This window comes from Notechis scutatus, chromosome 5 (genome assembly GCF_049901735.1).
Source record: "Notechis scutatus isolate UNSWTSFEM ecotype Mainland chromosome 5, rNotScu1.2, whole genome shotgun sequence".
NCBI lineage: Eukaryota > Metazoa > Chordata > Lepidosauria > Squamata > Elapidae > Notechis > Notechis scutatus.
This window is the reverse complement of record NC_142013.1, coordinates 113,643,486-113,669,611: the sequence shown is the minus strand read 5'-3', so window position 1 is coordinate 113,669,611 and position 26,126 is coordinate 113,643,486. Positions and strand designations below refer to the sequence as shown.

Genomic DNA, 26,126 nt, shown 5'->3' with positions numbered 1-26,126 from the left:
CTTTATGATAATAATATTTTATTATTATTATTTTCTTGGAGAATGGAGAGAGTAACGTTAATTTATCTTACCTGCCAGCAGTCTTGAAATGAAATCATGTATTTCGGAGAACTAGCAGTGAGGATGCCACAATGTCTGAATACTTTATCAATAAAGTCAGAAGGCTGTAGAATCAGAATATAAGACAAGACACATTCTGAAAGATACAATCCATTAATCTGGATATATTTTAAAACTTGCTGGATACCTGTCCTTTGCTACGAAGCTATGTGGTCAGGCTTAGTTTTGGGGGAAGAAAATAAAAGGGAAAATGTGCCTCAACCTACCAGCATCCATTGGTATTCATCTGGCTAGCGTCCTGTCAGTGTGTGAGAGAGTTGAGGGTTGTTTGGAAATGGAAACAGTATTTGCTATGTGAGCAAGGAGGAGACAGCAAGGAGCCTGGGCGTGGCTTAGCTCAACTGTTCTGTACTAAAGCTGCTTGGTGCTCTGAAACTGAAACTAAAACTCCTCTGCTTGTGTTTTGCCTTTGGAAGAGATTTCTTTTCAGGTGGGGAGGGGGAGTAGGACTCCTTAGCATCAGAGCGTGTTAATAATAATATAATACAAAATACTAATGCTCTGATGGTCATTTCGCAAAATCCTTTCTTACTGAGCCCCTAGAACCTAAGAGGAACATAGGTGCCAAATTTCAAATTTGTAGGCTTTACGGTTCTGGAGTTTTTGTGGGAGCGGTATTCGCTTTTATATATATAGATATCTGATCTCTTTTTTTTTAATATAATGGCGAGCTCTCAAGCAACATTTTCCTTATTGTTGTAGAACTGCAGAAATGTCTCCAGAGTAAACAGTCCAAAACCTCCAATTTCCAATTAAAATTCCTTCCTTGTTTGGCCTGAGAATGTATTGAAAATAACATTTACTTTTCGGTGGCATGTTTACCCTCAAGGAGAAAGGGTGTTTGTATGAGTGTGTGATATTTCCCACATGGTATTTGAAAACTCAAGAGCCACGCTGAATTTCAAAGGCCTGGTTTTGAAACAAGTGTTATGCTTTTAATGTGGTTTTCTCCCTGTTCCGTGGCAAAAGAGAAGTTGTTATTTTCCAATATTTGAAATCAAAGCTTAAGAAAGGCTTGCTATGTTTTCAGAGGTCCAAATGAATCCTATGAGTGTTAATTGCTGGTGGAGAGGTCGCATAGCATAGCATAAGGAATAGAATAAGGAATGGAGGAATGGAGTGGAGTAGAGTGGAGTGGCACGGTGTGGAATGGAAGGGAATAACAGAGTGAATGGTGTGTAGTTGCTGTTTTTCTCTATGTGCCTGTTGATGACCAATTTGTCTTTCTGTCATCCCATCAAACATCCTTTTTCATTCCTCCTATTAGCATAACCCCATATTCTTCTGTCTCACTCGGTTCTAAGCAGTTTCCACATCATCGTTCCTTACATCTATTTTACGATTTTTTTTAGGTGAATGATCTTGTAGTGCTTTTTTCCATACACAATTCCTACTGACTCTTTATATAATGACCCTACTGTCGTTCGTTCGTTCTTTCACTTCTTTCCTTTTCTTTCAGTTTTTTTTTCCATGACTCACTCATGACATAATAATAATTAAAAAAAATGTCGTTCAGGATTATTTTAGCATCCCACACCCTTCATTTATGTTCCCAGCCCTTTAACACCCCCCAAACAAATCAATCACGCTTCTAGATGCCTATTTATTTATGGATCCAAACTGACTTTGCTGTCATCAGGGAATGTGGTGTAAACACATTTAACATTAGCAACATAAACTACAATGATAAAGATGTCATACCCTTGTTGGAGTCCAATTCTGAGGGGGAGATTGAGCAGCTGACAGGGAGTGGGAGTGCGGCTCCGGTGGCTGTGGAGGAAACTGGGGAAGGGCACAGTCCGGCTGGGCATTCAGAGGAAGACCCAGGCCCACCCCCTCTTCATCCTAGGGCATGTGCAGGGAAGAACGGAGAAGGGAGCAACATGGCTTACGGGAGAGAAAAAGGCCCTGATCCCTTTCATCAGTTGTAGCTGGGAGAACAGGATATAAGAAGGGCGTTTGCACACAGCTCCTTGCTGGAAGCAAAGCGTGCATTATCTTTGTTGTGGCTTATCTGGGTTTTGGCATCCTCCCAACTGTGTGTGCTGAATTATCTTTTGGAAGTCTGCAATTTATTATCCTGGCCTGTCGTGTTAATTACTTCAGCGTTGTTTGTGTTGGCTTTTTTTATTTCTAATTTAACTTTACTTTGGGTTTGGACTGCATTTCTTCCCTCTGTAGACTGTTTTTGGAAGAGTTTGATCTCCAGCTGAGGATAACTGGACATTGGGGCCAAGTTGGAGGTATTAAAGGGAATTTATCTATTTTTGTGACTTGGTTATTTTTGCGCCACACCCCTTTGGGTCATCACAAAAGATGAATCTATGTGTCCAAGGATAACATCACAAGATCCAATATCAGTAGGTCACCAAGAGCAGAAGTTTTGTTTTCCGAGCTTTGGGACTCATGTGGGAGTCCATCCACAGGGAACTTCTCTCTAGCAGAGTCTGTGCTCTTCTGTGCGTGGTATTTATATGGTGCCTGTTGTGTGTGGCTTTTTAGATGTTGATTGGGGTCTTGATGGCTAACGATTAAGTTGTTGGCTGTTGTTTCCTTGTGCTGCCAAGCCCTCAGATCCGAAATACCTGATAACCTGGTGGTAAGTCAGCACTCCTATTGACTGACAAGTGGCCCATTTCCCAGACTTCAATCACTTCCCCGGCTGTTTTTGTACCTGCTCATCCGACAATCTTAGTAGCTGCAACGTGGCTGCAAGCACGAGCCCGAAAGCTCAGAAGACAAAACTTCTGGAGACAGACCCAGATTGGATCCGGGGCACCTCCAGAATAAGAGGTTACTGTCAACTCATAAAACATTTCTATGCCTGTTTTAGAGTTGCCATGAATGGGGGGTGGGGAAGGGGGGAGAAATTCGAAGGAGCAGGGCAGCAGTTTAAAACCAAAAGTGCATTCCATTCTTATCTTGCAAAGATTGTAACTAAGCGACCAGAATTTCTGCCATGAAAACCCCTAATTGGAGAACGTGATTGATGACTCTCAGCTATGAATATGTTTTGTTGGAGAATATGAATTATAATACACCCAGAGGGGTGGGGGGGAGGAGAAACAGGGTCATGGGTGATAGTGAATGACGTGTCTCAGAATCGGCTTCATACAGGTCAGGCTGACATGTTCGCTCCTAATAAATTCTTTGAAGCTTTTTGAAGTTTGGCTCCAGGCTCATGATTTCATTAGGGCAACTGCCGGAATCCTGACAGCAAGCTAATTCCGAGGCACGTCATTCACGATTCAACTGAAGGGCCATGAATGAAGAATTGGGTGGGACAGCTAATTATGGTATGATAAGGTTAAAGTAAATGTTGATTTCAACCAACTGCTTTGTTAAGAAGTGCTACCCTGAGAATTTGGAATAAATATAAAGTAAGGTTCTCTGCAAAGAGGCTTCTTTGCATGTCATCCGAGGAAGAGGGGCAGCCAGACTGGTGGATTTTGGTGGTGCCCCAGGATAATGTTGAAGGATCCAATCTGGGTAGGGCAGTGGGACCAGTGGTTTCGTCTTCCAAGCTTTTAGAACCGTGCTTCCAGCCGTCTTGTAGCTATTAAGATTGTTGGATGAGCAGGGACAAAAACAGCCAGGGAAGTGATTGAAGTCTGGGAAATGGCTTCCTCATCAGTCCACAGGGGTGTTGATTTACACCAGCTTATCAAGTACTTAGGATGCAAGAGTTTGGCAGCACAAGGAAACAATAGCCAACGACTTAATAGCCAGCCATCAACACAACCCAATCAACATCTGAAAAACCACACACAACAGGCACCATATAAATACCACACACAGAACAGCATACATTTTGCTAGAGAGACGTGATGACCCAAAGGGGAATGGCACAAAAGCAACAAAGTCACAAAAGTAAGTAAAGTCCCTTTAATTCCTTCAACTTGGCCTCCAATGTCCAGGTATCATCAGCTGGAGAAAAAAACTCTCGCAAGAACAGTTTTTAAAGGGAAGAAATTCTGTCCAAACCAAAAGAATATATAAATTATAAATTAAAAACCAACACAAACCAGGCTGCAGCCAATTAACGAGACAGAGCAAGATAAGGAATTGCAGAAGTCAAAAGATAACAAAACACACACAGTTGGGAGGAGGCCAGAACCCAGATAGAACTTGACAAACAAAGAAAATGCAATGCTTTGCTTCCAGCAAAGTGCTGTGCGCAAACACTCTCTTTATCCTGTTTCCCCAACTGCTCCTTTCTAACCCACGTTACTCCCTTCTCCGTTCCTCCCCTGCGTGCCCTAGGATGCAGAGGACATGGGCCTGGGTCTTCCTCTGAATGCCCAGCCAGACTCTGCCCTTCCCCGGTTTCCTCCACAGCCAACGGAGCCGCACTCCCACTCCCTGTCAGCTCTTCCACCTCCCCCTCAGAATCAGATTCCAACAAGGGCATGACAGATGTTCTGTGAAGATGGGATCCAGCACGCATCCAAAAGCTCAGACGACAAAGCCTCTGGTTCCAATGACTGACCCTGATTGGAGCAATCTACAGGTAGCCCTCAACTTGCAACAGTTCATGTAGTGACCATTCAATGTTGTGGCTCCGAGTCCTGAGTCTGCATTCTTAGAGGAAGAGGATTCGGAAGATGAGGAGGAGGTGGAATTGGGAATGCCTTCCTCCCCAGGACCTTCCTCTCTGGCAATGCCTTCCTCCCTGATTGTGCCTCAGGTGCCTGCAGATAACCGAGAGGGACAGCCTGAGGCTAATCAGGAGGAGGAGGAGGAGGGCATATCGGAGCAGCCTTTGACAGAGAATCAAGCAGACGAATGCTAGCTTGATGCTAGGCAGCGTCGCAGGAAAAAGTGTGAGCTGCAACGCAGGAGGCGTGGACGAATCAGAGACTGAGCTGAGTTAGTGACACACCCCACAGGGAATAAAAGTGGGTGTGTTTGCTCTGGGAATTCCGTACGGGACAAAGTGTGAATTTTTCTGTGGAGCTTCGGTTTATCCTGTTTCTGGAAAGCTTCCGTGATTCTGTTATCTTGTCGGACTTGGCAGGCAGCGTGTGTGATACTGCCAAGAACATAGCCAGCTCAAAGGAATTAACTCTGTAAATACTGAATCTTCTTGCCTGCTTGTATTTGGTCGGAGTTTGGACTTCTTATCTACCTTGTGAAGGTGAGACATAACAATTCAAAGTTACAATATTGAAAAAGAGTGACTTAGGACCGTTTTTCACACTTATGACCATTGCAGCATTCCCATGGCCATGTGATCAAAATTCAGATGCTTGGGCAACTGTTGTGGTTTGCCGGAACCAGGTGCGGACGGCTGAGGTCTCGGAGAGTGAGGACTCAGATGAGGGGCCTGCATGTGATGGGGCCAGGACCATCAGGGAGTGGAACGCTGCCTTCGGAGATTCGGGAGGCTGGCAGCAGCGATGAGAAGGTCCCCGAGGAGCCTGTGCCCAAGGTGCGTGCGCGCAGGGCTGCTCGGAGGAAAGAGTAGCTGCAGCAGCATGGGCAACTCAGGAGTAGGGCTGGAAGGTAATGGCCCCTCCCCTAAGAGATAAAAGCCAGCTGAGAATCTGGAGTTCTTTGCAGGAAGCAAATAAGTTTTTGCACTCAAGCCTTGTGGACGTTCGGAGTATCTTGGTTGGTGTTTGGAGACTCTTTGTGTTTGAAATATTTCTTCGTAACTTTATCTAGTGTTCTTGGCAGCCTTGCACCACCTTGGCAAGGCTCGTTCTGATCAGAGACAAATAGTTTGTAACAGCCTTTTAACCGGAAAGGAACGGAATTCGTAAAGAATCATTAAAAGGTTTTGCTGTTCCCTCTGTCTGGTGTTTGTTTCCTTGGAAGGAGGTTTATTTTATTTATTTATTTTATTTATTTATTTTATTTATTTGATTTGCCAATTGTTTACAAGATAATAAGTATAAGTGTATACATAGTTGTGAATACATGAAATGGGTACATATAAGAAAAATAAAAGAAGAATAAGAGAAACAATAGGACAGGGACGGTAGGCACGTTGGTGCGCTTTATGCACGCCCCCTACAGACCTCTTAGGAAAGGGGTGAGGTCAATAGTAGACAATCTAAGGTTAACAACGGACTTGTATTTATGACCGTCGCTGTGTCCCAAGGTCATGTGAAATCAATTACTAAATCCTATAAAAATCAAAAATATCCACCTGATAAAAAAATATTTAAAAACACTATTCAAAAAAAAAAAAAAAAAAAAACCCCAAACTAAAAAAAAATCCCCTCCAAAAAAAAAAAAAAAATACCAAAAAAAAAAAACCCAAACCCAAAACCACCCCCCCCCAACAAATAAAACCCCACCCCAAACCACCCCCGCCCCCCCCTCCCCCCCCCCCCCCCCCCCCCCCCCCCCCCCCCCCCCCCCCACCATCCCCTCTTTGCAACCTCTTGACCAAGCAAAGTCAAAGGAGAATCCAGATTCACTTAACAACCAGGTTACTCACTTAACAAATGCAACAATTTGTTTAACAACCATCCCTCCCCCCCAAAAAAAGGTCATAAAACGGGACAAACTCATTTAACACACATTTCACTTAGCAGCATAAATTTCGGGCTTCATTGTGGTCGTAACTCCAGGATTACCTGTCCACGCTTTCTCTATGCTCTTCAAAGCAGTATCTCACAAAAGTGGTCCCAGAACAAATTGTTAGAAAAATAAAATAAAACACTCTACTGTATCCAGAAGAAAACATGAATAAAATATTAAGGCCGAGAACCAAAGACATAACTTTGGTTGCCCAAGGATCATTTATGAAAGAGTCAACACCTCCAATTCCCAATTTCATAAAGGGAATTGTTTTCTGAAAACTGAGGTGTGTTTCTTAAAAGCAGTTGAGGTTTATAACTGGAGGAAATGCCAGTCCAAAAGAGAAAAAAAAAAAATTAAATTCTCTCTTTCTCTCTAAGGCAAAGTTTCTCAAAACTTGGCATCTTTAAATGAGTGGACTTCAACCCGTAAAGCTGTCTAGGGAATTCTGAGAGTTGAAGTCCACCCATCTTAAAAATGTCAAGGTTTGAGAAAGACAAATCTAAGGTATATTGTAGCCTGGAGAAAAACAGTTGTAATTTCTCCGTCCCATTCTTTATTTTATATTATTTTCAAACCCAAGCTCCTTAAGAAGACTTCTCCTCATCATGGCTGATTTATGGGTCAAAGACAACAGAAACATCATAATTTAAACAAAATACACCGTAGGCATTTTTCCCCCTCACTTCCTTCATTATTAATCACCTCATGAAGATGGCCCCAAACAGCTCCATTTTTCCACTGAAGAATGGGAAGGCACTTTACATTTGATTAATGGCACTTGAGGAGTTGAAGAAAATTTTTGTGCAATTTCTGGATGAGAATAAAACATCGCCCACTGATGAATTAACCTTTTAAAGGAAAATGTGTGTGTGTGTTTTGTTTAAAAAAAAAAAATCACACTTGAAGTGTGAGAAACTCTGGACTCTCTTCGCTTCTCTTCCTCTTTAACTCCCCTCCGTCATTTAGCACATCGCTGAAGATGATATTAATTAGGATGACTGTTTCCATACTTTGCAAAATATCTCGTTGAGCAGTTTTTATCTCGCCAGAACATCTAGGGCTCTCCAAGTATAATTCCAAGAAAGCAATCAAACCACTGGGGAAGAAGGGAGTTGTTGTATTTTAGGGAAAACGGAATTAAGACTTTTTTAAAAAAAATTATATCCTGTAACATCTGCGCCTCCGGTGGAATTTTAAGCTGAAGGCGTTGCAGAAAAATGCAGCGAAGAAAATATAGGATCTTGTCCCCTTTTTCCGTGAGGGCAGAACACAACTGTTAGAGTTATTTTTTTCTTAGAAACAAGGATCGTGAGGAGATGCAATTCACGTTTATGAGATTATGCGTGGTCAGTAAAAGAGGAAAAGGGTGAGGTTTCTCTCCATCTGCCGGACTACGAGCCTCTCAGCAAAACTTAGCTAAAGGTAGTCCTCGACTTCTGACCACAGTTGAGCCCAAAATTTCTGTTGCTAGCTGAGGTGTTTTATAGTGTGGTGACCAAAACTGGATGCAGTATTCTAGGGTGGTTTTACCAGGGGTGGGCTGCTGGGAGCTCAGGACAGCCCCTAGCTAAGACTCTGCGGGGCTCGGAGAGCCCCCCAATAACCTCAGAAAGACAAGAAGCAAGGAAAAGCTCTTCATAGGCTTCATTGAACTTCTGGGCCTTCAGCCAAGAGCATTTCACATCTCATAACAGCATGGCAAGCTAGATAAGCAATCCACTCAGCGCTTGCGAGGGAGAGAAACTCCACTAAGACTCCAAAATCCCTCTCACAGTCACTGCTATTAAGCCTGGTTTCACCCAGTCTTTTATTTAAGTATTAAATGCACAAATAATAAACAACTTTTTGGAATATCTATCTATCTATCTATCTATCTGTCTGTCTATCTGTCTATCTATCTATCTGTCTATCTATCTATCTTTTTTTAGGCAATTAGGGCAAAGAAGCAACATTGCGTTGGTCACACCCACCCAGCCAGTCATTAGGGCAGAGAGCCCCTTGCTAAAAAATTTGAAGCCCATCCCCTGGGTCTTACTAAGGCTTTATAAAGCCTGGTATTAGTGAGTGGTATTAGTACCCTCACGTGAACTTGATTGTAACATAATCATATATATATAATGGCTACTAAATTGAAGGATGGGTAGTGCTTCCAGAATGGGGCAGACCACATCTACCTAGGAACAGCAATGAGAGAGAAGGCTGGTCTTGATCTCCCAGCGTGCACTTTCTAGATGTGTTTTGAGGACCATGGTCATGCCCCTATTGGAATCTGATTCCGAGGGGGAGGTCGAACAGCTGACAGGGAGTGGGAGTGTGGCTCCAGAGGGAACTGGGGAAGGGCACAGTCCGGCTGGGCATTCGGAGGAAGATCCAGGCTCACTCCCTCTGCATCCTAGGGCACACAGGGGGGAATGGATAAGGGAGTAACATGGGTTACGGGGGAGAAAAAGGCCCTGATTCCCTTCATTAGCTGCAGCTGGGAAAACAGGATAAAAAGGGTGTTTGCACACAGCTCCTTGCTGGAAGCAAAGCGTGCATTATCTTTGTTCATCAAGTCTTTTCTGGATTCTGGCGTCCTCCCAACTGTGTATGTTTCATTATCTTTTGGAAGTCTGTAACGCCTTATCCTGCCCTGTCTTGTTAATTGCTGCAGCATGGTTTGTGTTGGTTTTTTTAATATATATTTTACATGTACTTTTGGTTTGGACTAAATTTCTTCCCTTTAAAAACTGTTCTTGGGAGAGTTTTTTTCTCCAGCCGATGATAACTGGACATTGGAGGCCATGTTGGAGGAATTAAAGGGACTTTACCTACTTTGGTGACTTTGTTGCTTTTGTGCCAGGCCCCTTTGGGTCATCACAACCATGATGTAAAAGAGCTGCATGGTGAGAGGGGTTAGGCCTAATCCAGTAAGGTCCTTCCCATCTTCTGGTCATCTGTGGATGTGGCTCAGTGGAAAAGCACTTGAGATTGTGGTGTGTGAACATAAAAATTCTATGAATAACCTCAGACATCCCTACCTAAGATAAGAAAAGACCAGGTGTCCCTGGATGGAAAAGACATCTTTATAAAAACCTATAGATTTCTCTAATCATATATCAGATGGTTTTAGATGTTTGGATGGATAACCACAGTTATTGTCTGCCTTGCAAAGACGTCTAGACAAGAACTCACCCAGGGGTCGGTCTTTCTTGTAAGGCAGCATTAGCTGAATTTTGCACAGCTGGAACTGCATCTCTCCCTCTTCAACTTTATCATCTAAGAAGAGAGAGATCTTGAGATGCTTTCCACACTGCCATTTAATTGTGAGGACTCAGCTGCCTCTTATCTGATCATTGGCTAGTCTGCGGCTCTTCCCCCTGCTTTCAAGTGCAGGAAAATCAGGAAGTTTAGAATGGATGTAAAGGTTTATTGCAAGCTCATGCTCTGTAAAAGAATCCGAACTACTAACGGTCAAAGCAAAATGGCAGTAGATAATTCAAGGTGGGCTGGCCTTAGATTTTTCATAGGCACGAAGGAACTCAAGGCTGATGACATGCTTTTGTCCCCTCCCTCGGGCTCAGCCTGGTCATCTCACTCAAGATCTTCCCACATATTATTACTATTGTCATGGAAACCTAGGAGATCAGAAAGTGATGGATTTCATATGCGATGGATTTGGCCTCAAAGCTGTGTATGACAATAGAATTAGCCATTCAGGAAAAAATAGATTTGACGTAATGGGATTTACAATTTGTCCAGACACTTCAGAATGCATTAATGAATTTTTTTAAAGGCTTTTTCTTTGCATGACAATACTTCCACATAACATTTCTATCTGAATCAGATGTTCCTGCTCCATTTTTGGACATTATATAGGACTGTACTTACCTTTGAGCTGTGGACTAATTGCTTCTTGTGACACCATGTTGCCTGAAATTATGACACCGTGCCCTTTGTTGAGTTGCGATTTATGGCATCTCTGCAGTCACTTCAAATATTTATTGATTTTGGATTCTGACTGTTTCTTTTATTTTTCACCGACTGTATCCTGATAGCCCTTCTTTTAGCTAAGTCTTAATCTTTATAGCCTAATTCAAACTTGACAATTGCAAATATTGGTTTGCTATTGTTCAAGGTAATCATTGAATGAGTTCTTGGACGGGTGAATGAATAGATGGAAATCATGAATTAAAGATTAATCCGGATAATCTCTTTGTCACGAGTATTTCAGAGACACAGGCAGGGGCTGCTGGCTGAAGCAAAGTGTCGAGGGATTTCGGGTGTAGATGTGTTTATTTATTTAGCTAGAATGCATCCACAGAGATTATGCAGTCACAGATATACAAATCTAGTTCTAACAAATGATAGATAGATGATAGATGATAGATAGATAGATAGATAGATAGATAGATAGATAGATAGATAGATAGATAGATGATAGATAGATAGATGATAGATAGATGGATGGGTAGAGATAGATAGATAGATAGATAGATAGATAGATAGATAGATAGATAGATAGATAGATAGATAGATAGATAGATAGATAGATAGATAATGGATGGGTAGATGGGTAGAGAGATGGAGAGAGAGAGAGAGAGAGGATGGATAGATGGGTAGAGAGATGGATAGATAGATAGATAGATAGATAGATAGATAGATAGATAGATGATGGGTAGATGAGTAGAGAGATGGATAGATAGATAGATAGATAGATAGATAGATAGATAGATAGATAGATAATAGGTAGATGATGGATGGATGGATAGATGAATGGATAGATAGATGGGTAGATGGGTAGAGAGATGAGTAAATGTGTGGATAGAGTTAGGGATAGATGGATGGATGGATGGATGGATGGATGGATAGAGAGATGGATAAATGGATGGATGGATGTGTAGATGGGTAGATAGGTAGAGAGATGGGTAAATGGGTGGATAGGATAGGGTTAGGGATAGATGATAGATTAGATAGATTAGATAGATAGATAGATAGATAGATAGATAGATAGATAGATAGATAGATAGGACATGTAGACAATACACACAGGAGACAATATATTAAAACAAGATAAAACCACAATAAAATAACCATAACCTTAGAATTGCAATTTGATATCTAAGGAAGCTCTAATCACCTAACGTCCTCTGATACAGTCTCACAGCAGGCTCTCGGCCGTTCTCCATTGAAAGAGCTTGGCCTTACTTCTGACATGTCCTGTCCTGATTCTATTGAAATGTCTCCATATTTATAGATGTGTGAAAAAATCAACATAGCTATACAATGTACGGCATCTTGGAGTTCCAGAGTTTACATCGACCTGTTTCGGTTTTCAAGGTGGAAAATCCCGCATCAGTCTCCATCGACCAAATTCACATTATCCTTCCATTTGCTGTGGAGAAACCGCTAGCAAAGTCCCCACAATTCCATTCAAATCCACCCCCGCCCAAAAAAAAAAACAAGCAAGGGAGAAGAACTATTTTAAAAATAATTTGAATATCTGCATAATTAATATCTGCATAATTAACAGCATCATCTTATTAATAACCGCTTTCCTAAATTGTTGGGCTGTTTTTTTTTATACCGTCATCCATCAGCTTCTCATTAAAATGACCTTCAAGGCATCTGAATTTATTGTCTGGCCTCTTTGATTAGGAGCAAGTGAGTGACACCTGCCACTTAAAAGAGAAGCCTTCTTAGTGTGAGATAATTTACATTGCATATTCTTTCAGACAAAAGAATCTTTACGGCTTGTTAGAGATGAAGATCACGGTGTGAATTTAGAACGGCTTAATTCTCGGCTCTTCGATCGGCCTCAATTCTCCCAGGACAATGTTCCACTTTCCAAATTCACATCTCAGTGGAGTGGTAAATTCTTGTCACTCTCACCTACTCTCTGGCAAGTATAATTGATATTTAGAGACAGAAAGGTAGCCTGCCTTCCATCATTTAGGGTTTTACACGCCCCTCTTTAAAGCCGAGATCCATTCAGTAGCGAAACCAATGCTAGATCATTTATTATGAAGGCAGAAGTCCAGGATATTTCACAAAGCAATTTATTCAAGAGGCGAGTGGGAAATTGTACAAATCAAACATAAGAAACAAAAGGATTATTATTATTTTTTTAAAAAAAGAGCATCTAATGTTCTGCCTAGCTACTGCTCCTATTCAGATACTGACTTTTATAAAAAAATAAGAAGAAGAAGAACAGGGTACCTGCTTTCTTGTGGTTAGAATAATGGATTTCTAAAATGTTTTATGTTGAGGAGAGGAGAGGAGTGGAGGGAAAAGGAAAGGAAAGGAAGAGGGGAAGGAAAGAAAGAGAGAAAGGAAAGAAAAGGTAGAGAGAAATGAAAGGAAAGGAAGAGGAAATGTAAAGGAAAGGAAGAGTGAAGGGAAAGGAAAAAAAGAGACAAAGGAAAGGAAAGGAAGAGAGAAGGGAAAGGAAAGGATGAGAGAAAGGAAAGGAAAGGAAGAGAGAAGGGAAAGGAAAGGAAGAGAGAAAGAAAGGAAGAGGGAAAGGAAAGGGAGAAGGGAAAGGAAAAGAAGAGAGAAAGGAAAGGAAAGGAAGAGAGAAAGGAAAGGAAAGGAAGAGAGAAGAGAAAGGAAAGGAAGAGGGAAAGGAAAGGAAGAGAGAAGGGAAAGGAAAAGAAGAGAGAAAGGAAAGGAAAGGAAGAGAGAAGGGAAAGGAAAAGAAGAGAGAAAGGAAAGGAAAAGATGAGAGAAAGGAAAGGAAGAGAGAAGGGAAAGGAAAGGATGAGAGAAAGGAAAGAAAAGGAAGAAGGAAAAGAAAAGAAAGGAAAGGAAGAAAGAGGGAAAGGAAAGGAAAGGAAAGGAAAGGAAAGATAAAAGAGGAAGGGAAGGAAAGAGAAAGGGGGAGGGAAGGGAAGGAAAGGGGAGAAAGGAAAGGAAAGGAAAGGAAGAGGGAAAGAAAAGGAAGAGAAAAGAGAAGAAGAGAAAAGAAAAAAAGAAACATTCTCCTTGTTCCACTGATCAAAATCTCTTGATATATTGTTGAAGACTGAAGAGACGAGGTCAGTTTTTTGGAAGTGGTGATATTCAAATAAGAATTGGATGTGCTAACGAATAAAACATATTCTCCTTGAACAAACTAAGGAAATTCTCATCAGGAAAATTCCAGTAGGAGAAGAACTGGATCAGGGGAGGAGTGAAAAGAGGGATCAGCCTAGAATCTCTGCGTAGCCACAAACAAATTAAGTCCAACTTCCCTTGACTGCTATTTACCCTTATTTAGCTGCTGGCTTTTGGTTGAGAAGATTCCTGCAAATAGACTTTCAGCAATAAATCAAATTAACTGATTTAACCTTCACATGCGGACCTTGGTCTTTCGTGCCTGACAATTCTACAGGTCAAGGGGGAAAAAAACGAATACAGGTAGTCCTCAACTTACAACAGTTCATTTAGTGACAGTTCAAAGTTACAATCGTCCTGAAAAAAACCATGACTTATGACAATTAACCAGTGGAAGAGCTTGCCACCAGAAGTTGTGGCTGCTTCATTACTGGAGGCTTTTAAGAAGAGACTGGACAGTCACTTGTCTGAAATGATATAAGGTCTCCTGCTTGAGCAAGAGGTTGGACTAGAAGACCTCCAAGGTCCCTTCCACTTCTGTTCTGATTCTTTTGATTTTTCACACTTAGGACGGTTTTGCAGCATCCCCGTGGCCACGTGCTCAGCCACTGACTCATATTTATGACGGTTACAGCACCTTGGGGTCGTGTGATCCCCTTTTGCGACCTTCTGATGAGCTAAGTTCAATGGGGAAGCCAGATTCACTGAATGACTGTGTTTCCGACTTAGCCACTGCAGCGATCCACTTAACAACGGTGGCAAGAGAAGACGTAAAACCGGGCAAAGTGTGCTTAACCAATGTTTCACTCGGCAACAGAAATGTTTAGCTCAATCGTGGTCGCACGTTGAGCACCGCCTGTATCCTCTCGCTTGTATATTAGATTAGATTAACAGAGTTGGAAGGGACCTTGTTAGGCCATCTAGTCCAACCCGCCACCCAAGCAGGAAACCCTACACCATTGCTGACAGATGGCAGTCCAGTCTCTTCTTGAAAGCCTCCAGTGATGAAGTTCCCACAATTTCCAAAGGCAACTCCTGTTCCATCGGTTGATTGTTCCCACTGTCAGGAAATTCCTCCTTATTTCCAGGTTGAACCTCACTCCTTGATCAGTTTCCATCCATTATTCCTTCTCTGGCCTTCAGGTGCTTTGGAAAATAGCTTGACCCCCTCCTCCTCTCTGGGGCAGCCCCTCAAATATTGGAAGGCTACTCTCCTGTCTCCCCTGGTCCTCCTCTTCCCTGGACTAGCCAAGCCCACTTCCTGCAACCGTTCTTCATATGTTTTAGCCTCCAGTCCCCTCATCATCCTGGTTGCTCTTCTCTGCACTTTTTCTAGAGTCTCAACATCTTTTTCATAGTGTGGTGACCAAAACTGGATGCAGTACTCTAGGTGTGGCCTTACTAAAGCTTTACAGAGTGGTATTAGTTACCTCCCTTGATCTCGATTGTATCCCTCTGTTAATGCAATTTAGGATTGCATTGGCTTTTTTGGCTGCTGCTGCACACAGTTGGCTCCTATTCAGCTGGTTGTCCACTAAGACTCCAAGATCCCCCTCCCAGTTCCTGCTATTGAGCCTGGTTTCACCGATATGGATATCGGGAAGAACTTATTACTCTCTACTAAATCCAATGCAGATTTCTATGACCCCGATTAAATTGCTTCTTGATGGAGGTTGCAGCCCTCTCAGAAACAGAACGTACCAGATGGAGGAAGACCAGTATAAAGCAAATATTCTAACATTCTATCTCTGGATTCTAAAGGGAAAATGGACTCTTATGAAAGTCAGATTTTTTTAAAAAAAAACAAACAAACACAGTTCCTGCTGTTTGAAATCAGATCATTTAGATTCCTTCCGACAGGCCTTTAAATATTCCGTAGTATTCCATACGACAATTATATCACGAGTAGTGGACTAAATAATGTGCCTTTGATTACAAATGCTCAAAGGATGGGTTGAGATTATGCATTCAATTATGGCTCCATGGCAGAGAATGGGATTTTATTACGGTCCTAAACTTTGCAAAATATTTACTAAGCTAAAAACCGTCCTTGTGGTAGCCAGATCGAGGAAGCAAATGGAAAGTTTGTCTGTAAGTTATAGCCATGTTTCTACCGTGCTGGAAGATAGCACATTTTTCATCCCTATCTATATTTATGTCGAAATAATTTATTTAAATAGTGCTGTTTTATAGTCTCCTGCCTTTTGCTAACACAAACTTCAGCCTACATGGCAGAGGGTGCAATTCATTTCCACAATGTAATTTTCATCTCTGCATACTAATCGATTTCCCCGCAAACATCTGCTATCAGTCACGATAATAAAACTGCCATTTTAAATTGAAAAGGAGTCGAACGCAGGTTCCTTAGGAAATGACTTAAGTGTCTTTCAATGCTGCTTAATGTGGTAATGCTTCTGTGGTGCCAACATGTTTCCAGCCCTTTGCATTTTATACGTTTTTATTCTGTTCCTCCGTTTTCATGGCCAGGGAACTCAAAAACAGAGACTAACATTCATTGGTGGATTTTTTCATATCTCAGCTTTGGGTTTCGGTCTTAGACCCAGATGGGCAATGCTTGTTGTGGCCCAGCAGTGGCCAGCAAAGCTGGCAGCAGATTTGGACAGTGAAAAGGTTGGGGACGAACATGGGCTAGTCCTGGAGTCTGGGGGAGGCTCTGTGTCGGTGGCAGAAATGGGGCCAGGGCCAGCTGCCTGCGGAATCGGACATCAGTGGGGCAGAAGAACAGCTGGAGCCTGTTCCGGTGTGCACATGCACAGAGATGCCAGAAGAAGGGAACAGTTAAGGAACAAGGTTGACTCAGGAGTAAAAGCTCAGGTGGATGGTGAATGGCCCCTCCCATAGGGAATAAAGAGGAGCGAAAGGGAAGTGGGGTTTGCAGGAGATAATTCATTCAATTCATTAGGGTGAAGATCTGTTCCTGACTTCTTGCCAAGTATTGTCTGCTATAGCAGGGTCCCCAACCACGGTCCGGACGTGCACGTCCGGAACAAGTCCTACCGGCCGCTGGTTTGCTGGGCGCCGCCATCTTTTTTGATGAAGCTTCCGGTGAGCTTTCCGGGTAGAAAGCCATTTCTACCGGAAAAGCTCACGAGTGAGCACTAATTTCTTTTTGATGAAAAGTGCTTCCGGTGAGGTCACCGAAGCACTTTTCATCAAGATGGCGGCGCCAGCTAATGCCGGTACCGGGCGCGCCATAAAAAGGTTGGGGATACCGGGCGCGGCATAAGAAAGGTTGGGGATCACTGTGCTATAGTGTGGCGTTTGGAAGATATCGGCCTGGCAATGATAAAAGTCTGTAGTTGTGAAATCTCTTGAAAGACTGTTGGCCAGGACTTTGCTGGGGAGGAATTCCCTTTAACCTAAATAAAAGGGGTGGGTGTGGCTTCTTCTTTTCTTGAACTCACACTCCGTTTTGGGGCCTTCTGGGTCTCACAGAAGCCTCCTGGATTTTTGCTCCCAGGATGTTTCCCTGGGGCCCAGGAAGGCAAAAAATGGAATGTGGGGGAGGGGGGGCGCAGCTCCCCCCACTTCCCCCACCCTTTTTTTGCCTCCTGGGCCTCAAGGAAGCCTCCTAGGCGAAGCAGTAAGACAGTGAGGGGGATCCTGGCACAGCTGATCATCGGAACAGCTGATCGTTGGGAGGGGGAAAAATAAATATCTTAAGGCAGGGGTGTCCAACCTTGGCAACTTTAAGACTTGTGGACTTCAACTCCCAGAATTCCTCAGCCAGCAAAGCTGGCTGAGGAATTCTGGGAGTTGAAGTCCACAAGTCTTAAAGTTGCCAAGGTTGGACACCCTGTCTTAAGGAGATATGGGGGAGAATGTAGTCAGCAATGTCGGACATGCGTGCAATGTCGCGCATGGGTGATAAGGACTGACTGGGTGGGGAGGGGAGGGGCAAGTGGACAGGGGCGGAGCCAGCCAGAGGCATGATTTGCCGTTTCTCTGAACTGCACAGAATAATAACAACCGGTTCTATAGAACCAGTCCAAACCAGAACAATCTCACCCCTGGTTTGCTGTTGTTGTTTTTTTAAAGAAAGAAACACGGTAAGCTGCTGGAATAATCTTTGTGGCTCATTGTGCAGGCCGAGCCTTCAGTAATTGGTCACAGCAAGTGATCAATATTCATCGCTGAAATTTTAAAAATTAAATCAGGTTTAATGTTTGGATGAAAAAACATCCCCAGGAAAAGCCACCGCTATCGGCAGCTGCTCTAAGTTGAATTCCACCCCCCCACACACAAAAAAAAGCAAAGTCCTTTAGTGTTTAGTTGCTAAGAAGACAAGATGGTTGAAGTTTCCCTCAGCCTCGAGGGACTCAATCTCTTATCACCCCTTTCACTTCAGAAATAAGATAAATGCTTTCGAATAAACATTTGCGATAAAACGTTCAGTTCCCGCAAAAGAACAAAAAGGAAAAATTAGCTGGTGACTCAGAAACATTTCTGCCACGGAGATTCCGGTCTTCAGACTTTAAAAACTGATAAAACGAGCCATCTCTTTGAAGGCCGGTCAGAATAAGATGCTTTTAAGGGGAAAAAAAATGGACTTTCATTTAGGGCATAAAAGAACAGAATCTGTGATCTGAAATATTTAGTGTTTTCTTTTTTCCTCATGCAAAGATTTTGCTGCAAGGTCATGCATGTTTTTCAAGGAGAATATTGAGCCAACTTAAGGCTGGGGAGGCAGATCGAAAACCAAAATTTGGTATGGCCCCATGGACCAAAATGGTTGGATAAATGAGACCAGAGGCAGAAAAAGGATACTAAATAATTTTAAATTAATTCACTACAGGAAGAAAAGAAGTTCAGGATATTCCAGTGTTCAACAAGCAGGAAGACACATTGTCACTTTTTATTTTTGCTGTCATTGGAGCATCATTTTCTGCAGATTCAGATATTTGGTATTTCTTGGGCTGAGGAACCAGGAAGGTAAAGCAAGGGGTTGGACTAGAAGACCTCCAAGGTCCCTTCCAACTCTATTATGTTGTTACTATTGTTAAAGTTTTTATGTTTGGATTCCAAGTGACAATTCTCCTAAACACAACAGCTCCATTTTTTTTTCTTGAACTTGAATAATGTTCAAGATCAACTCTTTTAAAAAGGGTGTAATATAACCGGTAAACATTTCAATTCCAAAATATTAATATTGGGGTTTTAGAATGTGGGGAATTAGTATTATAAGATAATTTAAGGATTCATATTTTAAGGTAGTTTAAAGACTGGTATTTTTCAGTTAAACATAGTGAGAGGTTGTTGTATCGTTATTAACACTGTGCTAGAAAAAAGTCAGGAATCATTTTTGTTATATATTTGTTTGATGTATTTTCCAGTCACTCTGGATAGTGAGGTGAGCAATATACAAATTAATTAATTAAGCAAACAAACAAATGTTTTTGTCACCCTTTCATATGTTTTGCTATTCCATTTCCCTTTTTTCTTTTATACTAGTTTGTCTTTTAATGTTTTATATTGAAATTTAATAGACTATTTTAAAAAAAAAAAAAATAATCCAGATCTTAAGATTTATTCCTAAACTGTAAATAAATACCATCCTGAATAATTTTAATTGTCAGCTTCCTTTTCCTGCAAAAGAAGAAAACATATTTGGTTCAGGTCTGTTTGTGTGACGTGCGGTTAAAATCAAACATCCCATCAAACCATAGTTAGGGTCTTCCTTGTAAAGTATAGTTCGTGCAAGCCATGATTTGGCAGAAGAATTGAGTTATTGAAACCATAGTGCTTAAGGGAAATAAAAGTAATGCAAAAAATAGCAACAACCAGTGCATTTCTTGGTGTGCAAGCTTGAAACAGGTCTTGGGATCCAAGCAATGGTTATTATTAGATTATATTTTCTTAGAAGTGTCAGCCATGTTTTACAGTCTGCGTTAAAACTGCTTTATTTGAGTGTCTTGCGGGGAGGTATCTCCCAGACAGAGAAGTACCAATAAAGGAGAATATTTATAGATCAGGATTGAAATGAAGGATCCTTGGTGCTCTCTAACATTGTTTTCTTGCAGACGTTTCATGACCAAACTGGGTAGCACCATCAGTACTAAAAGGGAGGAGGATTTCAGGAGTAGAGGAGGAGGAGGACAAGGAAGAAGAGGAAGAGGAGGAGAAGGAATGTGGAATCTTGGGGGGTTCTCTGATCTTGGTTGTTTTCTTGCAGACATTTCATGACCAAACTAGGTAGCATCATCAGTATTAGAAGGGTTGAGGAGCAGAGGAGGAGGAGGAGGAGGAGGGAGGAGGAGGAGGAGGAGGGAGGAGGAGGAGGAGGAGGAGGAGGAGGAGGAGGAGGAGGAGGAGGAGGGAGGAGAAGGACTGTGGGGTATTGGGTGCTCTTAGATCTTGGTTGTTTTCTTGCAGATGTTTCATGACCAAACTAGGTAGCATCAGCAGTATTAGAAGGGGGAAGGGTTGAGGAGCAGAGGGGGGAGGAGGAGGAGGAGAGGAGGAGGAGGAGGAGGAGGAGGAGGAGGAGGAGGAGGAGGAGGAGGAGGAGAAAGTGGAGGAAGAGAAGGAGAAGAATTGTAGCGTATTGGGTGTTCTCTGATCTTGGTTGTTTTCTTGCAGACATTTCACGACCAAACTAAGTAACATCACCAGTGCTACCTAGATACACTTTATTAGCACTGATGATGAGATTCAGTTTGGGTAATGAAATGTCTACAGGAAAACAACCAAGCTCAGAGAACACCAAAGACAGAGAAGTTTCTATCAAATGGTTGGTCGGTCTCTTGGACATTCCCTGGTTAATTCATAGCCAGCTCTCATCCTGCAGAAGAAGACAGAATCAACAAGCCAACTCAAGACAGCATTGATTTCATTTCTTTGACAGGAGTAGCTGCAACTTCCCGTCCCTTTATTTTTCCCGGCACAACATCCGTCGAATCTTGTTCTTCTGTCTTAACTACCGAGTCTGTTCCTTTCCTCAGCCTTAGCCGCTCAAGCTTACGCCTTGAAGGAAGAGAACGACAGCCTCCGATGGCAACTCGATGCCTACCGGAACGAGGTGGAGCTACTCAAGCAAGAAAAGGGTCAGCTGTTTCGCACCGAAGAGAGCTTGACAAAAGACCAGCAACTACAGTTTTTGCAGCAAACAGTCCAAGGCATGCAACAGGTACATCCGCCTAAAACGTATGAACCTGGTTCCGATCTTATCCGGTGGGAAGTTAAGTTGCTAGTGTTCTTGGGAACGGGGAAACATCTCCAGGTTGGGTGCAATCCAGGGGGAGGGGTTCTACCGGTTTGGACAGGTTTGGGGGAACCGGATGTTAAATTTACATCCGGTTCACCAAACTGGTAGTTGAAACCACCAGCGGGCCCCACCCATCCTGCCCCTCCCCTCCCAGGGTCTGCGCGTAGAGTCTGGGAGGGTGAAAAATGGGCTGAACCAGAAGTTTTGGACGTCTGGAAACGGGCCTGTTTTGAGCTTCTGGAGGCCCCCCAGTGCCCGAGGGAGACCATTTTCACCATTCCAGAGGACCAAGAGAAGCCTCCGGACTCCGGGGAAGGCGAAAAATGGCCAAACCAGAAATTCTGGAAGTCTGGAAATGGACTCTCCCAGAAGTTCTGGTAGGCCCTCCATCGCCATGCCCACCCAGCAACCGGGCAGCGAACCGGTTGCGAACCGGTTAATCCCATCCCTGGTGCAATCAATTGTAAAGTGACAGGTAGGAAGGCTGAGTTCCGTTCCACCAAGGACGATCAATCTGAAATGACTTGCACGAGCAGCTGCTTATTATTTGGAAGGTTGATTGATTTATATCCTGCCTCGCTTATTTTTTTTAATTTATTTTTAATTTTTATTTTATAAATTCAAGATGATGAACATACCTCATGTTCATTCCTCTTCCTTTCCCCCCCTCAACCCTGTTGAGAGGTTGACCGGCCTAGCCACCCAACACTTTGTAGGATATCGTAATGAAAATGAGGCGGAACCAGTCCGAACTAGGAAAACTCATTATTTCCCCCGTATCAATCTTGCTCTTTGCAAAATTTTCTTTTGCAAATAGTAACAAAACCAACCTGCATTGCAGACACGGGAATTCGTCTTTGTTGCTGAAGAAAATGGCTTTTGTACAGAGAATAGGACATTTTCATTTTGGTTCTCTCCCCCCCTCCCACAAAAAAAGCAGGATAAACAGTTATCCTGGACAGAGAACGGTGATCACAAGCTAAATTTAAAAGGCCTCCCGAAACAAAACACTCCTTCGAAGCGAGGAGTTACTTTCTGTGCACTGTGTTATCTGTCTGTTTTTAAAAGCCGGGGGATTATAAGTGACGAAGGCTTCCTTCGGTACTAAAATGTCATAGTTTTAGAATTCAATTCCATCTTAAGATCAGGTAAAGAAAATCTCATTTGTTACCATGGATACGAGACATTATTTCCATTTGTTCGTTAGAGGCTTCGTACTGGGTATGAAATTAAACTGTAACAGAGTTTTATGAGGAAAATTATCTCAGAAATGGGTAAGTATAATGACAAAATTGCCATTAAGTTCCATCTTTCTTACATGTGAATCAGAACTAAGCTAGCCTCAACTCATCTTTATATATATAAAGACACCTAAGGCAAACTTAAAAAAAGAAAAGAATAAAACAAAAGTGTGGAAAAGAAAATAATAGAAATAAAAATAGAAAATATAGAAATATAGTAAAAAGAAGAATTATATAAAGGAATGACTTTCCTTCCTCAGAAGTGTAACAAATTTTAGTCATTTATCATCTATCCTTAAAATACAACAAATGGATTCTTTTCCCCAAATCTCATCTCTTATCTATAAGCAAATCCTTAAAGTCTCATTATGTCAGTCCTGATCAAAAGTTCATTAAGAGTTACCAGAGATAACGTATCCATATTAATCTTTTAACAAATAAATTAACATTATCTTCCTTCCTTTTACTTTTAACAATCTTGATCTTTAATCCTTTCAAATAATGTCCTAATATTTAACTTCATTTTTTTTTCTTTGTCCCTTCTCACAAAAATCTTCAAAATGTTAACTTTGGACCCTTGGTCTTTTTGTAAGTTTCCAAAATTAACACTTTAATCTCCCTTTTGCTATTTATTACACACACACACACACACACACACACACACACACACACACACACACACAAACAAACCACACAGACAAAAACCCTGTATTTAAAATATTTTTCCTTCAATCTCACTAAAAATTGAAGGAAAGCCACTTGGTGCTGGGAAATCTGTCGATTCAAAGATTCCTTAGGGTTAAAAAGCAATTTGGAAGCAATTCCTGGAAGTGATTAGAAAAGGAAGTAGCCGAACTCAGTGTCCATAAAGTGCTTTGAGCAAGATGGCTGCTTCTTTAATTCTCAGAGCTCTAAACCTTCTGGAAATGGCTGCCTTGCAGTCTCCTTGTGAAGAGCAAGCATCCAGAGCCCTTGTGGGTGATCTCAGGCCTTCTCCTTGTCTGGAGAGGAACAAGCTCTACTCGCTGGATCTTCATTCGGCCACCGTTGTTCAGTTCATCATTTCTTCCCGGGAAGTCCCAGTCTCAACTAAATCTGATATATCATTGCCTTAGTGGGATGCCCATCTACTCAGTGGTTGGATTCAACCGGTGTAATAACCAGTTGGGTGAGCACGTGGGGCACTTGACAATCACCCATTTTCAGCTACAAAATTTACCTTCTGCTGCAGCCCCCGGGGAGTAAAATAGCTGAGGCGTGGGAATCCACTGTGCCATGTGAATCAAATGGGTTGCAAAACACAGAAATATAAGACAGACTACTACAGGGGTGGGTGTGTGGAGCCAATTAATGGCTGGAATTACTAACTCACATGAACTGGTCCAAACTGGCTGAATCCCACACCTGCATCTACTAAACATCTGTGATGACCCAGGGCATGGCACAAAGGCAACACAGTGAGATAAGCAATAAGAGTCCCTTTTGTTATCTTCAACTTTTTCCCCAATATCCAGGTTATCTGCAGCTGGAAAAGCCTTTAACTACAGAAAATTCAGTCCAAAACAAGGAACACACAAACTGTAACTTAAAATCCAAACAAGCCAAAATGAAGTAATTACTTTGGCAGGAGCAGGGATTTCAGACTTGAAAGCACTGCAAAACTCACACAGTTGGGAAGATCCCAGGAACAGAGATAAGCCATGACGATGCGAGTTAAATTCACGTTTGCTCCCAACAGCTTGTTGCATGCAGCTTGCCTTTTTTATACACTGTCTTCCCAGCTGCAGCTAATGAAAGGAATCAGGGCCCTTTCCTCCCCCATAAGCCATGCAACCCACATTGCTCCCTTCTCCATTCCTTCCTGCGTGCCCTAGGATGAAGAGGAGGTGGGCCTGGTCTTCATCTGAATTCCCTCTCCCTTGTTCTACCTCTCCCTTGCTCTGCCTAGCCAGACTTTGCCCTTCCCCAGTTTCTTCCACAGCCAATGGAGCCACACTCCTCCGAGTCAGATTCTGACAGGGGCATGACAAAATCTTGGAACAGATACACACACACGTCTAAAATGGAAGAGAATTTCTGCTCCTGGTCATCCCAAAAGTGCTTTTTCAAGAGACAACTGGACTTTCTGGTATTCCTTTCCAAGAAAACCAAGAAAGCCCAGTTGCCTCTTGGAAAAAAAAAAGCATATTTGGGACAACCATGTCCTGTATGACAAAATCTCCCTAGACATTCTGCTCCTAATGAACCAGTCTTGTAAACAAGATTCTCACTGCCAGGGAGATGACCCTATTGACATATTTATTGGATCACCCTTCACAAACATACACAAGAAACCATGTTCTCGGTGTAAACAGTTGAAAGTATTTGACTGCATGTTTGGAAGGCTTCGACTTGCCATATTCTTACCCAACAGGGTTGTTGATGGAATCAAAAGGTTAAGTCGGACTCCTTCTTTTGACTCACATTTTTCAATCTTCACCTGCACCATAATACATCTGATCTCAGAAACACGACCTTTCAAATTCAGGCTGACACTTGGCTCAAAGCTCCCTGAATTTCTTGGATTTGTACATGGAAACTTCCTTCCACTGTTTTAATAGTAATAGCAAGTAGACTTATATACCATTTCATAGTGCTTTTACAGCCCTCTCTAAAGCAGTTTACAGAGTCAGCATGTTGCCCCCAACAATTTGGGTCCTTGTTTTACCCACCTCGGAAGGACAGAAGGCTGAGTCAACCTTGAGCGGGTCAGGATCGAACTGCTGACAGTGGGCAGAGTCTGCCTGCAATACTGCATTCCTACCACTGTGCACCATGGAAGGAAGGAAGGAAGGAAGGAAGGAAGGAAGGAAGGAAGGAAGGAAGGAAGGAAGGAAGGAAGGAAGGAAGGAAGGAAGGAAGGAAGGAAGGAAGGAAGGAAGGAAGGAAGGACAACAGTTAGATTTATATACCGCTTCACAAAGCTGTACAACCCTCTCTGAGAGGTTTACAGAGTCAACCTCTTGCCCCCAACAACCTGGACACTCATTTTACCCACCTCAGAAAGATGGAAGGCTGAGTCAACCTTGAACCAGTCAGGATCAAACTCCTGGAAGTAGGCAGAATTAGCCTGCAATCCTGCATTCTAATCACTGCACCACTATAACTCCTGCCATATGAATTAAAAAACTGTCTTGCTTAGCAACAGAAATTTTGGGCTACATTGTCAAGGACTAGTTGTGTTGTGCCATTTTTCCATGCAGGCAATCACACTATCCCAAAGAATAAAACAGAAGAACAAACACTTTGCTTGATAGGGTTAAAGATTAATCTAATTTAGCCACAGTCTCCCAAGGCTAATATATCAGGGAAACCTCCTTTGTCTTATGCCATTATTATTGCCTTATTCTTCTTCCATAAACAGATTTTTTTTTTTTTTGCTTTCACGCTGCAGCAAAACTTCTGCCAATGAACAGTCAATATTGATCTTTAATACGCCACACGTCCCAACATTGGTTTTAAGCCTGCCAAGCATTTGTGCCCACTCCTCATTCTAAATATGTTTAAATATAAATTGATATGAATTTGATTTATACACAGCAAATCTAGATAATTAGATCTGTAGGTGTTAGTACTTACAAATTGCCTGTTTGTCTATTTCATATTCCATATACACATGCATTATAGATATCTGTGTCTCTTGCGTTGGTAGATACATGACATAGAGATAGGAGTTGGGGGAGAGAGAGAAAGAGAGATGGAGGTATTATGAAAGAGAGATGATAGATAGATAGATAGATAGATAGATAGATAGATAGATAGATAGATAGATAGATAGATAGATAGATAGATAAGAGAGAGAGAGAGAGATATGATAGATATTATAGAGATAGAAGATAGATAGATAATAGATTAGAGAGATATTAGAGATATATAGAGATATTTAGAGATAG

At 42.1% G+C, this 26,126-nt stretch overlaps 1 protein-coding gene across 2 annotated transcripts in view; it reads left to right on the top strand.

Moving 5' to 3' along the window:
* ENOX1 (ecto-NOX disulfide-thiol exchanger 1) overlaps positions 1 to 26,126 on the top strand; it is a 478,008-nt gene that overhangs the window by 404,367 nt on the left and 47,515 nt on the right. For both annotated transcript variants that reach the window (XM_087967587.1, XM_087967588.1), the window contains exon 12: positions 20,691 to 20,875. In XM_087967587.1, the coding sequence (XP_087823713.1) occupies positions 20,691 to 20,875 (185 nt within the window). The remainder of the gene's footprint in view (positions 1 to 20,690; positions 20,876 to 26,126) is intronic.